The following is a 17,593-nucleotide window of genomic DNA, read 5'->3' on the forward strand; positions in this document are numbered from 1 at the left end:
TATATATATATATATATACATACATATATATATATATAGAGATAGATAGATAGATAGATAGATAGATAGATAGATAGATAGATAGATAGATAGATATGTGATGGTGGGCAAAATGCATGTGAATGGTCTAGCAGTGATGCATCCTGAACAAACATACCAGGGAAGAAGTGATCATATGTAATAAACAGAGGCCTATCAATATGTCACAAGAGCCTGTCTCTAGACCATAAAAAAATAAAGTTATTTCCCTAATGCAGGAAACTAAACGTATGGTACGCTGGCCAGTAGTGGACTTCAAATACCCTTAATTGACTAAATATACTATTCTCACATATATGACAAATCTATGAGAGGAATTGTAATATACACTTAATGTGTTTCTATCTTTCATTCCTTATCATTCTGTTCTTGAATTTTTTTTTTTAATTTGAAGATTCTTCAAAATATCAAAACTACATAAATGTGATTACATATAGAAACTGATTACGGATACAAGTATTCAATAATTATCTGAATGTACCCATACACAAAAAATACACTAGCATTTTTTATATTCCTTAATAATGTTATATGGCTTTTTTTTTTATAAATCCCTTTCCCTTTGAAAACGCCTGAACTCACCACCACTAATTTTTGTGCTAACGTTTAGTTTGTCATGATTGTTTTGATTGAAAATAGCAAATAAAAAACGTTCCATTTTTCTTGCTTGTAGTACAGGAGTCACTGTGATATCCTGGTAACAACACAGGTTTCAATAGAACCTCACAATAACCTCTGAATACCAATCAGAATAAAATAGGGGACCCAAAGTATCACGATTTTCTTGGACTTCGCTGGTGGTACAGTTCATTGTCAATGAAAGGATCCCAATACCAGGTCATGCATGTGTCAGTATGTTATGAAATCATAATAATCAACATTAATGTTACTTGATGCTAATGCTAAAGATACCACTCCTACCGCCCTAGTGGGCAACGATGTCTCACGAGGACTGAGAGCACAGTTGACTTTACTAAAGTAGGACAACAAAATATCTGTCACTCTACACAGTACAAACACAGGTAACTGGAATCAGAAACAGGCTAAAAAAAAGTGACCAGCAGGGCACAGTAAACCCCTATGAAGGAAGTCTACGAACAGCTTCCACTATCCCCACCTAACTATGCATGGAAGACATTTGCAACTGCTAAACCATGAGATTTCTTTCTTCTCAAGGCATGACTCAATGTACCCGATGAGGAGTTATCATTGGGATTCTCATTATCTTACGTGGAGGAACATAATAATAGCTACCTTGGGATAACAATAGTAGATTAATAAGGGAATAGTCACTTTTTGGCAGAGAGCTCCTAATTCATTGGCCAACTTTACCATCTCAAGAAAGGTTTAACTGATTCTAAAGAAGAAATCTAAAAGAAGCCGATAATGACATAAGCCACATAGTCAGGAAGGAATATGAAGTAATCAATTCAGTCAGCCAGACAGTTTTTGTTCCTGGCCGTGGATTACTTGGTTTCACTTAATAAAGATGAAAAAATCATAGGATAAAGGGAAAACCTGAAACATTTTAAGTATGTGAAACTACATAACGAAAGAGTGAGCATAGCAGCTTATGCCATTCGTGAAGAGGGTGACTGTCAGTGTTTGGCTGCTGACTAAACAGGAGGATCCAGAGGAGAGGGCATATATTAATGGTCGGATCATAGGAGATTGAGTAAAAATAAGTAAATATATTGTTTCTAAAATTAAAGCATAAGCAAGACAGGCTGTCTCCAGGACGCTCACTGACTCCAACCAAACAGGGGACACCTAGATGAACAAGGAACATATACCAATAGAACTTTGAATTACTTAATCTTCCACAAATTACGATGATGTAACTTAAAAACACATTGAAAATACAAATAATTTGACAGTGGAAGACTCTTTACAATAAATGTGCTGCAATGTATTGAACAGTTTTACAAACCATTTAATCACACATTATTATGTGTAGAATGTTACTTAACAGAAAACAAATCCCATCTTCGATGAAATAGTAATTAACAGATACTTTCATACATCAAAAAGCTCAAAAAACGTTCTCCTTACGTTTAGAAACCCCACCTGTCCAGCCTGCTGACCAGCATCCGGGCAGACAAGTTGGACAAACTCTTTTAGGGTCTCCTGGGGGTGATAGCGAATTGCCGGATGTGAGAAGTATGGCCCAGGCTGCTGAATGATGGGCGACGTTGGAAAATGAAGTGTTGAGGGCGTTGAATGTGGACTCGCTACAGAAAGAAAAGTAGAAATAATTATGAGGCCAGGCATTTATTGTTTTCCGACAGCTTGCATTTCTTTCTTTGTTTGCTTTTACAATAAATTATAAGAATACATTTATAAACAGTTTACAACTGTTCAGGTAAGTCTCCAACATCTGTCCTTCATGTTTACATATAGGGCTGCATTTTCCTCCTGCTAATAATGAATTTCTGACTACTTTCCTTCATATAGGTGAACATCATGTCCTCTACCCCAGCTTTCCATCGCTTTTTATATATTGTATAACTGTCTGAGGGCTCTCTTCTGGAAAGAGAGATTTAGTGAACTGTTTGTTGTTGAAAGGCTACAGTGGTTAGGAAGGTGCATTACGCTGGTTTATTCACTATTATCAGAGGACAGATCACAATTGTTCTTTATATAGGGGAGCGGTACGAGATGTACAGAGAAGTATTACTTTCGAGAACTGGGGGATAAGTGAAAAGAATATGTTCTCCTATCTCTGAAATTTATTTTTAATTCATCTAGATTATTTTAAACACAACTACAGTTATGAAGAGCATCAAAAGAACGCTGACCACTTCAGGAATAATCACAGCGCTATTGGACTGCCCACTTTAGAAACACAATTTAAAGACAGGAGCTGTGAGGACCAAGGTAGACACAAGAGTTGTCACCGATTGACCTGTGCAGAAATCTGAACCCACTAAAGGTAAAATTACAACCTTTCCTGATGCAAATGTATTTGGTTTGCTCTTGTAGTGGTCCTGGCTTACTCAAGAAACGAGGGACAGAATGCCAAAGCAAAATCTTTGTAAATGGGACCAATAGTAATATGTTTCAGACAAAAGGGTCACAAGGAAATGCCTGACTGTCCCACCTTGCATAGATACATTTTAGAAGCAACATGAGTTTAAAAAGCGACTTTGAGGGTAGGCGAAAACTCACATTTCAACCCAATTCAGATGACGGATGATTAAAAAGAGGGAACTAGTACATTTTTTGAGTGGTAGCATGGAACTAGGTCATAATTTTAATTTTATCTTTATTAATTTTATTTGTATGTTTGTGCATGTTTATTCCTCTGTGGAAATGAGTTTTTAATTAAGCTTTATTATATTTGTCACTACAAAGGTACACAAAAAGGTACCATGCATACACAAGTAAAGAAGAAACAAATTGAAAAAAAACACAATGTACACTATCAGGAAATACTTGAACAAGGATAGAGGGAAAAGAACCTAACATTCTTTATAAACTGTTGTATATCATGAAGAGATATGCCCTCAATGTAGCGCATGTGTTATGTAACATGTCAATAATATTGCATCCGCTGCTTCAACCTAATTACAACGGGCCCAATTCACAAATGTAAAGTTAGACCAAAAGTCTAAATTTTGACCGAAAGTCTAACTTTACTATGAGTAAAGTTACACTTTTGGTTTAAGTTTAGACTTTTGTTCTAAATTTAGACCAAAAGTCTAACTTTTGTATAAGTAAAGTTAGACTTTAGGTCTAACTTAGATGTTTGGGCTCAATTTAGACTTTCGGTCAAAGTTTAGCTTTGTGAATTGGGTCCAATATCTCTAAATAAGTTAAGGTAAGTGAGGAGTTAAGATTTAGTGGTATTTCATTTCATAAATTTGATATTGTTATAGTCCAATATTACCCACCACGACATAGCGTCTAATTTACATATTTGAAGACAGGTTACTCCATCACAACAGTGACAGATATTCTATCTGCTGAATGCTAAATCCCATTATTTCCTATAGGATTTAGATTTTAGTGGAAGGGATATCCGGCACAGGTGTAATAGCTAAATCTGGCCCACAGTGTCAAATAACCCTTGGAGGTTGTATCACTGTTACCTGACCCGCTGACATTAGTAAGTAGGCATTGTGTTTAAAGAAGGATGGAGCTGCCACCCTCATTCATAGAGGGCAAAAGGTTCAGAAGAAGGGAGGGGCCTTCCTTTTCGCCAATGAGTTGCCTCCCAAACTTGGGACTTAGGGCTACATGTACGAAAGTTTGGTTTTTGCGAGTCGCAAATCCTTTTGTTGCACAGTGTCAATGACACTATTTGCGATTCGCAAAGGGGTCCCAAATGCCCTACCTCATGAATACTCATGAGGTAGGTCGCATTTGCGACCCCCTTGGGAATGGCCCCCTTCACAGGGATGGTGGCCAGCTGGAGACGGCAGACCACCATGTCTGTGACTGCTTTTAAATAAAGCAGTTTTTTTTTTGTTTTGTTTTTTTAAATGCAGCCCGTTTTCCTTAAAGGAAAACAAGATGCATTTCAAAAAACAAAAAATGAAACATTTTCGTTTTATTTTTTCAGAGCTTTGAAAAAATGTTTTTACTGCCATTCACAAAGGGGAAGGGGTCCCATGGGGACCACTTCCTGTTTGCGTATGGGTTAGCTCTAGTGTGATACTGGTGCTAACTGCGATTGTTTTGCGACCGCACTTGCAGTCACAAAACAATCATACATGGGATTGCGACTCGCAATCCCTTTTTGCGATTCAGTAAATAATTTACCGAATCGCAAAAATGGGTTTGAACATGCCAAAGTGCATTTTGCACGTCGCAAACGCCCCGATTCGCTGTTTGCGATGTGCAAAATGCTACGTACATGTAGCCCCTGGTAACTTATCAATGGTTTGCAACTGGAATTCTGTTAGCAAATCATTGATACAGAGAGATTGACATTGCAATTTGGAAGAGGAGCCCACAACAGTCTTTTCAAATTGCAATTTGTCACCTGTTTGTAAACCCATTTTAGGAGCCGGTAACACTTTACTGTCTTCTAAAATGGGTTTAGTACATTCCAAATACATTTTAGCGTTCTGAGTTACACCAATGCTGGGGACCGGATTGTTTGCTACCACTTAAAAATCTAGTACATTGACTGTAAGTCTGTTGTTCACGTACAGACTCATCAGCATGAGGAGAGCTGAAAAATATCTGTTTTGTACATGTTACCGCATAAGCAGGACAGTATACTCCTTGGTGATCCAATAAATAAAAATACTTTAATTACGAGTGTACAAATATATCTCCGAAAGGGATTCACTGACAAAAAGGGCAAGGTTGTGTCCGAAAATCATACAGCTCGCCTGGATGTGCTTCAAGGCAAACTTCACTGCACCATTTATAAAGAAAATGTTGCCATGCCTGGGGGACCAAAACACCCAGGCAACGGAAGAGTTAATTCGCTGCATTCCTTATCCTAACCCAAGCACTGACCTTGACTTCATTTGTCAGACATTATTCCACTGTAAGTTAATAACCAGCACATTCTTGCTTTGTGTATTGATTGCATTTCTTTGGAGAAAGGATTGTTCGCTGCCAACTTTTTATCTAGGGAGGGGACAGAGACCATGCCGGCTAAACAAATCACCTTTCAGAAATGTGATACAGAATGTAAAACGTATGATGGTGACATAAATGTACACGAATGAGCATGTGTATAGTTTTTGAATGAATGAGCCACACTGCTTTCAAGTTACATGAAGGTCAAAGTTTTCTTACTGTATCTCCTTGCCATGGTGGAAGCTAAGAGCGAATAAAGAAAAAAAGATAAAATGAGGCAAAAATTACAACGGTGTTAGAAGAGAATGTAAAGGGTTCTTGTAAGGCACAATAGGAAAACTTTAAGGACGAAGATCGTGAGCTATAAGCAACCGATTACAACAAAAAATTGAACGATGCATGAAATATTCACTACAGGTACCTGAAAATGGCTCAGAGATGGGGCTAGCGTCTGTAAACTGAGAACAAACACAGAGGCTGTGCAAAAATAAGATTCAAACAATCTTGCCAAAATAATTACCAAAGATAAATATGTCCCTACAAAAATATGCGAAACTTTCCTTCGTAAATACAATAGAAAATACATTCATAATACAATAGATTGCATGTCCGCCCGGATTTAGGAAGTTAAAAGAGATGACCATTTTTTGAACGAAGGTAGGCAGGAATTGCAGCTGTTTTGCAGAAGATGCTTTGGGGTCCATGTTTTTGCATATACGTTAATAGTTACAAGCTTGTCTCCTTACATGCTACTGACAACTTCAGCTTTTCTTCTTTTCCTCAGCACCACTCCTGTCATACAGATCTCCCTCCCGTACTAGCTGATGGCCCTCCCACAATTGTGGGATAACCACACCTTCCTGCCCTAAATACCTCCTTTCAGCTATACCCATTTCAGATAAATCACGTTCGCACTGCCAAGACAAAGAACCCTTGTGGCGGAGTTTTCCTTAAGTACACCCTCTGCTTAATATGTTGCTTGTAGTTAATGTGAGCCATTTTTTCTTTCCAAGTCCTATTCTGTATTACATAAAGAGGAATTAAGAAGTGGACAGGCTTAAAACTTTCAAGTTTATCAAAATTATTGATATGCATGTATTAAACTATTCAGATGAGAGATAGATGCAGTTTATTAATAACGACGGGGACCAATTCACCAAAAAAGTAGCAAATCTGCACCTGTTGAAATACTCCTATGTACACGTGCTGGTATACTTCTTTTGCTATTAAAAAACATTCCCAGTAGTAGGCCTTTAAAGCTACACAAGGTGTGGGTTTTGATGTACGCTACTGGGAGTGTCATGTGACAAATCCCCTGAGCTCCTATTTGCCCTGTTTGGAGTAACCTCACGCCAGCGGAATGGATCCATGTTTTTTGTCTTTGAGAGGAAAACATTTTTCCTGTGGGGAAAGCCTTTTCTCTAAACCCCACCAAAGAGAGGATGACCCTGGAAGGGGAGTTAATCCACTCCTTGGCTGGAGAAAATCTTTAACTATTTCCATGATAGAAAGGGGAGTTTGAGAATTACCAGAAATGTGTTTGCGTCTGTGTCTTTTTAAACTTACAAGGCAAAGCACACATTGGAATGCTAATTTCCACCACTAAGATTTATCATAGTAGATTTATCCACACTGCTGCAGGAGAAATGCACGTCAGTAAACAGGCTAATAATGCCTGCTAGGATCCTCTTTGGGAATGTATGGCATGAGTAATGAGTATGAGTATTTTCAGCTAAAAATGTATGTTTTTAGTCGAAATTCCCTTTGTGAAGAGGTCTCAAAATGTTTAGCTTCCAGTGGCTCTCAGTCTCTGACACAGTAATGAGAAGCACAATGGAACAATTAGGTGAAAACAACTAAAATAAAATTAGTCCATCCTGCTCTGGTATCAGCTAAGGAACCACCACTTCTGGAACTACTTCCGGTTTCCACTAGAAATGGCGAACCTTAAAGGACCGCTGGCCACAAAGAAATTGGACACTGAAATGAGAACAGCATGAAAAACATTTCACTTAGGCTAGCATTTCCTTGTCGTATGTATATAAATGTGTGGGTGGACCAAGCTATATAGATTTAGGCTGTGGTACAAAGCAGGCTGAGAGATGAGAAATGGTAAGGAGAGCGGATGTAAAGGCAGAGACAGTGATGGGCAGTTGACCTCTTTAGAGGCAATCCTACATCAGGAAAGGTTGCGCAGAAGGGTGACGTACGGTGTTGAGTCAGGACAGGAATTAAATTACATCCCTTTGGCGTGTAGAGCGAGAAAGGATGATGTCTGGTTGATTTGTTAATGCACTTTCTATTTTCAAGCCTGGCAATGTTTCGGTTTTGGGTGTACTGTTGTTCACTATATACCTTGATCTTGCAAGCAAGGTATGGTAGAGTGATGGATTTCACAAACCCTTGGCGAACTGTGCATCCTCAGATGTGTGGGCCTTTCTGCACTGCAGGGTGTGCAGGGGACTACGTTATACTCTGATTTATTCTCGAGGTTCTCTATTAGTTTATCGTTGATGCAATGTGCTCAAATACATATTCAGATAAATTTATGAGAAACTACTCATTTTTCTAAAGAAAATTTAAAATTAGTAATTGCTCTACATCTCGCAGAACTCTAATAGCACAGGACCAAAAACAGTTACTGAAGCTTCAGCAAAATACTTAATGGGAGCCTGTTTCACAATCTGACAGTTATTATACAATGTTTATCATGACAGTAATTTAACTTTAACCCTTATTGTGCGTCTATGGTTTCTATTTGCTGTCACTGAATGATTTTAACTGTTAAAGCTTGATCTAGCCACGACCAGTCTTATAGGTAGGTAAGTCTCTTCTAGACTTCCAGTGAACCACCGCACACTTTTCTAGATGAATTTTGTAATGTTAATATTCTCTAATATTCTTTGTTTCTGAACAGCCCTGAAACCAATATGACATGGTCACTGTTTTCTTAGTCACTATAAGAAATGGAGTCTCTAGTTGGCAGTGGTTTGTACCATGTCCAAGTAGTGACCCTCACTCAAGTAAGGGTAAAGGAGTCACACAGCTAAGATAGCCACTGCCCACCCCCTTGGCAACCTGCCACCGGCAGTCTGGTGTATTTCAGAAGCAATGTGTAAAGTATTTGTGTACACACACACACACACACACACACACACACACACACACACACCCCTTTGGCCCACAAAGGACTCCACACCAGTTCCGAAAAATAGACAATATTTTTCTGAGCAAAACAAGCCCAAAACAATAAAAATCCAATATACAAAACTAAAGATACAAATTTTCAAAGGAAAAGTAGTATAAAGCCTAGAAAAACAACAGCTTTAACTGGGGCTTTCAAAAGGGTTTGAGGGAGTTGCTTCCAAAAGTCCAGCGCCAACTGCGCGGGATCGCGGGATGGCTGTAGAGTAGTATAGACCCCGGTTACAGTACCTTGGAAAACAATGAGAAAACAAAGGCGTTGCATGGGGTCGGTGACAGGTCACTAGAGCCGGTGCAGGGTCAGTTCCTGCTTGCCATCGGGGAGGTGAGGCGTCGGTTCCTTACTTCTAGGCACAGGAGGTGAGGCATTGGTTCCTTTTGGTTGCAGGGGAGGTGATGCAGCATTGGTGGCGAGGCATCTGTCCCTTACAACAAGGCGGGGTCAATGAATCCAGCAGATCAAGACGTGAGGCCTCGACTTCGAGGTGTCGCGATTACACCATGGGGTCACAAGTGCTACATTGGAGTCGGTGTCATGGATGTCGGTGACACAGCACTCTGGACTCACGCAGTGGCGATACATCGGAGGTGTGGTGGTGGCATTGGGGCCGTCGTTGCACTCAGCCAGGACCACAGCTCTCTGGTGCAGGCAGCAGCACCAGTTCTGAGTTCACTCTGGAAGTCAATGTACCAGTTTGTTGCTGGTTTTACCAGAACTCACTCCCAAGGGCTAAGGAAGTGGATTTGGCACCACTTGGCAAGTCAGAACTCTCAGCCAGAGAGCCCGGGCACTGGCACGTGAAGTCTCTGATGTCCCTTAGACTTCTTAACAGGAGACATTCTCAGTCCAAGTCCTTGGAGAACCTTTGGAAGCAGGATGTAGAAAGCCAAGACCAGTCCTTTCACTCCTAGAACAGAAGCAGCAGCCCAGCAAAAACACAGCAACAGGCAGAATAGCAGTCCCTCCTACAGCATCCAACTCTTCTTCCTGGCAGAATTTCCTCAGTCCAGAAGGATTCTAACAATGTGGTGTCAGAGATCCAGTACTTACACCCAATTCTGTCTCCAAGTAGGCAAACTTCAAAAAGAAGTCTTTATAGTGCACAAGACTTTGCCTTTCCCTGCCCTGGCTCCAGACACACTCCAGGGCATTGGAGATTGCTTTGTGTGAGAACAGGCACAGTCCTATTCAGTGTCGGCTCCTCCCACCACTCTAGCTCAGGAAGACCCATCAGCCTGGTGATGGGCCATCAGGATATGCAGGGTACACCTCACTTCCCTTTGTGTGGCAGTCCAGAGTGAATGCACAAACAGCGCAACTGTCATCCGGACCCAGATGTGTTTTCAGCAGACAGGAAGACGCACAGAATGGTTAAGCAAGAAAATGACCACTTTCTAAAAGTGGCATTTTCAAATTCAAAAACCAGCTTCACCAAAATATGTATTTTTAAATTGTGAGTCCACGGAACCCAAACTCCATCGCTCTAACTAGGTCTTGCAATAGTGAAAAACGAAATTAGCAGTATTTCACTATCAGGACATGTAAAACACACCAGTACATGTCCCGCCTTTTAAATACACTGCACCCTGCCCATGGGGCTGCCTTGGGCCTACCTTAGGGGTGACTTAAAGATAATAAAAGGGAAGGTTTGGGTCCTGGAAAGTGGATGCACTTGCGAGGTGGACATGGCATTTTAATTCTGCACACACAGACACTGCAAGCATTTTAATACTGCACACACAGACACTGCAATGTAAGGCCTGAGACATGCTTACAGGGTTACTCGTGTGGGTGGCACGATCAGTGCTGCAGGCCCACTAGTAGCCTTTGATTTACAGGCCCTGAGCACACCTCATGCACTGTACTAAGGACTTACTAGTAAATCAAATTGGTCAGTCATGGAGAAACCAATCACCAATTCCTTTTCCGACAGAGAGCGTATGCACTTTAGCACTGGTTAGCAGTGATAAAGTGCCCAGAGTCCAAAAGCCAACAAAAACAGGTCAGAAAAACATAGGAGGAAAATGGCAAAAAGTTTGGGGATAACCCTACAAAAAGAGCCAGGTCGGACAGTAAGTCAAATTCAATGATCAACAAACACACTGACAACAATGGTACACAGGTGAGGTTTACACCCTAAGACAGCCATTCCCTGTGACTGGTCAAAGTTCAGTCACTGAAAGAGAAACACTTTCTCATACTGTTAAAGGAACAAAGTAGTACATCATTTACTATTGATTTCAAAATGCTATAAGTCGGTCTTACACTGCTAGGGTTTAAACAGACGTAAACCTTCAAACACCGAGCTACACTGTAGGATAGTAAATTCAATAATGTGTGTACATTACAAAGAGACTGAATTAAAATTATATTTAACACTTTCCTAAATCAATATTATATGAAATAATCCATCCTGAACTAGTGCATATTTTCAGATTTAATCCACACACAGGTAGCCACTTTAGGATGCCTAACCTTTAAAGACAAGCACTGGCAAAGGTTTAATTCTAAGGCATGCAGCGTAACCTTATTAAAATGAGACAAGATAGGTGTACTGAATTAAGGGATCCCTTGTCATAAAGTAGTTCCTCACAAACTTCAATGCAAGCACTTGAGGATGTGGTACTCTTCAGGGCTGACATGATTGACAAAGTCTCAAGCGAATGGCTGAAAGAGGCTAGAGGAAGAAAGCCAGAAGTTGAATGTGGTGGGCCCAAATGGCACTCCATTTATATTATAAGTAATAGGTTGGCTCAACAGCTAAGCTTTCAAAACACAGAGGCAAGGGACAGTTTCTGATATTCACTCAATGGACCTAATATGCTCACCAACTCACTATTATTAAAGGAATCAGATAACAGGAGAATGATCAAAAAGCTACTTGCGTACACGTGGAAATTTTTTTAATTTCGACCTAAGTAGAGTATGTGTAATTCATAAAAGTGATTTAAATGTAGGGATAAACAGGCTTCATGTGAGCACTGTACTCCACAGAGGTAGTCACAATGCATAGGTGGCTACGCAGATAGATGAGATTATTGTGCAAGTGTTTTTGAAGTAGTCAGGGGACTTAAAGGTGTATGCCTACCCCACAGTAACATCAAAGGTATGCACAAACATTTGGCAGTGCATCCGCCACGCATATATGCATAGCTATCATAAGCCCAAATACACGTGGTATATAAAGTGTGGGAAAGTGAATCGAAGTCCTGAATTTTTAAAGGGTTGGTCTAGAAGGGGGAGATTTTTACTTTTCAGTTAAAGTTAGAATTTTTCTTAACTCCACACATGAGTGTTCCATGGAAAAATAAGATTATAGAGAGGCATGAATTACTGATGCATAATAATAAATTATATCTATAAATACAAACCACTGTATGTAACATTTGCAGACATATAGGGCAAAATGTTTGTGTCTCCCCAATACTCAACCTACGAACAGGCACAGATTGAAAATATACATTTACAAATGTTTTATGAGCCAATTCCAATGTATAAATCTTTCTTTTTGGGGGTTATCTGGCATCAGGCAAGGGATACATAGTGCAAAAAACAGGATAGAAATGTCTCTAAATAGTGTGCTTGTAGATGGAATAGGTCTTGTGTATTCACTTGACTGAAGAGAAATTCAATTTGCAAATACAGTAGTAATGATACATAGATTTATAGATGGGTAACAGTGAATTATAAGATTTTGTTCAATATGGGGTTCTGAGTGACATAAAATAGATGAGTCTCAGAACCCTACTTAAAATATGACTTTACCATTAAAGAGGATTTTAAATTACAATTCATTATAGTCCAAACTTGACATCCCCATTTGCTCCCAATTTAATTATTAAATGCAATATATTACCCCAATGTTATCCAGTCAGAGAAGGGTGCCTTACAAACACGTTAAACTTAAAAAAGAATGCACACACAAGCCCTACTTCCTAAGTACAATGCACTCTGCCCTTTGGCCATTTTATGGCTTACCGTAGGGCTGACTTGTATGTATTAAAAAAGGAAGGTTTAGACCGGGCAAAAGGTTTATTTTGCCAGGTCGAATTGCAGTGAGAGGCCTGAGACATATTTTCAGAGGGCTACTTGTGCTAGCGGCCCACTAGTAGCAGTTAATTTACAGGCACCGAGTACCCTATAATAAATGTGCTAATATGGGGCTGAACAAATTTACCATGTTTTAGGGAGAGAGCACAAGCACTTTAGCACTGGTTAGCATTTGTTAATTGCACGGAATCCCAATGCCAAATTCAAACATTTGGAGCGGTGAAGGCAAAATGTTTGGTGGAATACCATCCCAGGGATGTCAGGTAGAAACAGACATAGAGATTCAACAGGAACCAAAAGTTGCTATCAGATCAGAAGAATGCTCCTGAAAACCTGGAGCTGGAGAAAAGAAGTAGGTGAAGAACCAAGTTAGGAAAATGGACTGTAGCCTGGGCAAATGTAAAAGGATAGTTTACAGTTAGAGGCTATTCAACAACAAACTAACACGAATGCTTGCTCATCTGAGATCTTTCTCATGCTGAGCTAGTCCTCGGCCCTCTTTACAATGTCAAAGAGATAACACCATGGAAAGTTCAAAGCACAAAATTCTTCACCAACAAAACAGACTGTGCAGACTATGTTTTATGCAAATACACTACTTACTGAAGTGGTCAGCAGAAACTGAGAAGCACATACTGCTCTACAACAAATAACTCTTCCAGCCTATAGGATGAATGTTCGATGAAGGGTGTTATTCTCTGCGTCTCTCAAACCTCAAGAAATATAACAAAGTTCAACTCTAGCACTTTTATAAAAGGCAATGCTCAGGTGCTTTTTGGAAAACCAAGTTACTTACTTAGTCACTCACCATTGTTTATCTCCAACAATGAGCACAGCATCATCCATGACCACGGAATCAACATCATATCCTATGCTGATAACAGCCAGCTCAGCTCATATCAGACGCCAAATAACCACACCAATTTCATCACTGGCATGTCCGAAGTCACCAGATGAATGAAAACCAACGACTCAAGCTCAGCACAGACAAGAGAGAAGCAGTAATCTGAGGTAAAGACACCTCACTTTGGGACTCAACGTGGGGCCATACTGCGCAAGTGCCCAGGGTGCGCGACGGGCATTTGTGCCTGCTTTGTGCATCCCCAGAGCACTTGGATATTACAAAAAGGGTTGCAAATGCTTGTGTGCCCCCTTCTGTAATACAGATAATGCTGGGTCACATTTAGTGCCAGTACTATCATTAGGGGACGTTCCCTCATTTGCATGGGTTTAAGGCCCCATGCAAATGAAAGAATGAATTTGCCTCTGCACTCACACTGTATTACTGAAGTGGGTGCAGAGGCACACATGCCTTTAAAAGGTGCATTGAAAGTGTGCCACAAAAAGGCAGCACACTTTTAGTGTGCCCTTTAAACGCAACCCTCTAAAGGGATGAAAGGGGGTTCCATGGACCCCCCAGACATCCCCTTGCAGGCAGGTGCAGTAATTCACTGCACCTGTCTGCAAGGGGATCTCTAATCCCTTTTAAAAGTGCAGGCAGGTTGCCGCCAGCACAGAGAATCACAGAGCAGCTTGGGCCCTGGATGTCTGCCTAACTCAGAACCACACCCCAACTGCTAACCTATGCAAAGAACCTCAGAATAATAATTAACCACAAACTCACCATAATCAGGCAAATGAATGCAGTCTCTGTCTCCTGCTTCCACGCACTCAATATGATCAAGAAGATCTTCATATAGTTCATCTCCAACTCTTGAACAACCATCACCCAAGCTGTCATCACTAGCCAGCTGGACTACGGCAACACACTCTATACTGGACACAAAACAGACCTGAGGACTCCAAACTGTACAAAACCCAGTGGCCAAACTCACCCTTAACCTATCACCCCACACTCATACCACCCAACACCCCAAAGAGCCCCACTGGCTCCCAGTTAATAAATAAGTTGTCTTCAAACTTTTCATGCACACAAACAAAGCCTTACTCAATATTGGCCCCACATACCTCAATAACCACAAACGTTCATAAACCTACTAGACACCTTCGCTGAGCCGGACTCCTACTCGTGCAGAACCCAATCCGGTGGTCATGCTTCCTCCCACCTCACTCGTAAAGCCTGGAATGGCCTGCCTGTGCAAATAAGGACCTCCTCCTCAGTTCTAAAATTCTGTAGGCAACTGAAGACCTGGCTCTTTACCTAGCCCTGGCCTTGACTTGGCCCGTACAACTCCTGCTTCAATGCTGTGCGCTATACAAATACACATAACATAACTGATAGAACACTGCCTTCCAGACGAAACATACTGGTAAAGTATTTTTCAAAGGCACCAATAATAAGGAAGACATCAAGCGTATCCACACTCTATTCATCTGTTTCAGCCATGGTGAACAGCAGCAAGGTAGCTCCAGAATACTTTTCCACACAAAGGTTTGGACTGTATTAAGAAAACAACTCAAGGAGATGGAGTTGTGAGGGAATCCACACATACAAATTATTATGTGCAGCAATAGTAGTTTAACATTATGGTTGTTGGGGGGGCCTCCCATACTGGAATGGACAAAGGAGTGGTATTAAAATGTACTGGAGTGGATAAGGGGCCTATCCCAAACCTGGTCAATACTTACCTTGGAATATGCTATTCTCCTACACTCTTGATGATCCTGATCCTTTGAGGATGCCAGACTTAGGAATAAACTTATTTGCAGTAGTAACTGGATCAAAGAGAATTGTCTGATTAAATCCCAGAGGTGGCAGGTTTTAGCAATAGTAACATAGGGAGATGCAAGAGTTGAAAGTGTTATATTCATGGTCTGAAATCAGGTAAACGAGCCAGTAAGAATCAAGGAGAGTTTCTGCACTGCTTCTGACAGGAGAAAAGGGCCCAATTTTGAGTGATCTGGAGAGAAGAAGCAGGACCAGGCACCTTCACATGCAGGACAAATTATCTTACTCCTTGTACAACATACTCAAGTTCCAGGAAAGAAGTCTTATTCACTCCTTCACCTATGACCTCTATATGGCGCCTCCTCTCACAACTAAGTAGCTAGTGACTAGCCAAAAGCCAATTAGAATGCAGCATCCTGAAACTAACTGCTTTAATGAATACAAAACATGTCTTTCCTTCGCATTAGAGAATACACCTGAATCTTTGCCAGAATAGACTACTACACAGTACAACAGCCTACAACTAAAATGAGTAAATGAGGAGACACTGCAAGTGAAGAATTTTAATGTTGGAGAGTAGGCTGAGTAGTCCCAGAGGAATTTGACTGAACGTCTATGCACTGCTGTTGATAAGCTGGGACTAACTAAATGTATTCGTATAACTGCAATATAAAAGTGGCATAAAAAAACCCGCAAACAATAATATGAAGGAACTGAGATGTTGCTAGTTCACTTTATTGCTAAAAGATCTTGAAACTCAAGTGTGGTAAGAGAGATAAATAAGATGGATCCATGAAGCACTGGTATATGATTCCCAATGATATGAAATGTTGTCACACTCCCTGCATTTTAGTCCATTTAGATCCATTGCATTGTTTTGTTTCAGACCCTAGATCCTTCGGCAATATTTCATATATCCTTATAAATAAACTTATAACTATATGCCACTCTATGAATAATAAATAGAAGAAACACATGATCCACTACATTTAGAAAGTCCTTGTCTTACATAAAATGGGGAAAAAGGAACTATGCTCTACTTTTCAAGAGGGTGGTACATCTTTTGCAATGCACAATCAATGAATTTTTCTTGGTTGATGGAAATGATTTCACTGCCTTATTGCTTCAAGGCCTCTATGTTCACTGTACTCAGCACACTCCTGTGACACAATGCCAAGCAAGCTATCTTGCTACTTCTCAAAAACATGCATATGCCTTTATGGATAAATCAAAAGTCTTGACTGTGCTATTGAAAACCAATGATTCATGGCTGCACAATAATTATCCAAATTAAGCCTGGGGTAAAATTAAGGAAACTCCTGATACTGGAAGATTAGTCAAATGTAGTAAAAATAAAATAGCGGTTAGAACTTGAGCAGTGGTGCATCACTTAAAGGGTATGTATGCACACAAGACATGAATACGCACACATGTACATCCACACCCAACTCCTCTCTCATCAAAATAAAATAAAAACCTTACTTTTATATATATTTTCCCTTTTGCTTGATTTCCAAGTCATTTATCTTGTTTTAACTTTTGATGAACTTTTGCATATGGTGGCAGTATTTCGCGCCTGAAACTAAAAGTCAAGTCAAGGAATGTCAGGATGTGCAGTCTGCAGACTTACACATGGCAAAAGTTGACAGCAAAGGATTGCACTTTTTTGCCTGCAATTCCATTCAGATCCTACTGATAAAATTATCAATCTTCAGGTGGATATTTCATGAATTAAGTAAAGAATCCATTCATTAGTACTGTGCTTTTTAGTAGAGATGCACAACATAAATTACAGAATTAAGTGAAATGTAATCGATGCCACAATTTTATTAGGAATTAGTACACAAGTGACAATTGATGTCAAATAATTGCTTACAGCAATGTCTTCACGCTCAGACATCTTCAGGATCTGTTCAGCAAAGCCCAGCCTGTCTAACATATGTTAAAACCATTGACTGAATAAACGTGTCTCTCAACACCTAACGGGGACCGCCCATAAAGGTATTTTTCAGAAAGAACAATATTGGTCTCTTGGACAAACTATTGTTCAAATTCTTTGGCCTGTTCTGCCTTCACTCAAAGTTAACATTAGTAAACACTGAAAACCTATCTTCTAGAACCTCTTAATGCAA

General features: G+C 40.1%; 1 protein-coding gene across 7 annotated transcripts in view; it reads right to left on the reverse strand.

Annotated features, from left to right (window-relative positions):
* NFIA (nuclear factor I A) overlaps window positions 1–17,593 on the reverse strand; it is an 807,499-nt gene that overhangs the window by 110,545 nt on the left and 679,361 nt on the right. For 5 of the 7 annotated variants that reach the window (XM_069232552.1, XM_069232556.1, XM_069232555.1 and 2 more), the window contains one exon: window positions 2,092–2,270. In XM_069232552.1, the coding sequence (XP_069088653.1) occupies window positions 2,092–2,270 (179 nt within the window). The remainder of the gene's footprint in view (window positions 1–2,091; window positions 2,271–17,593) is intronic. The other 2 variants (XM_069232553.1, XM_069232559.1) reach the window with 1 other exon arrangement.

This window comes from Pleurodeles waltl, chromosome 4_2, assembly GCF_031143425.1.
Source record: "Pleurodeles waltl isolate 20211129_DDA chromosome 4_2, aPleWal1.hap1.20221129, whole genome shotgun sequence".
Classification (NCBI taxonomy): Eukaryota; Metazoa; Chordata; class Amphibia; order Caudata; family Salamandridae; genus Pleurodeles; species Pleurodeles waltl.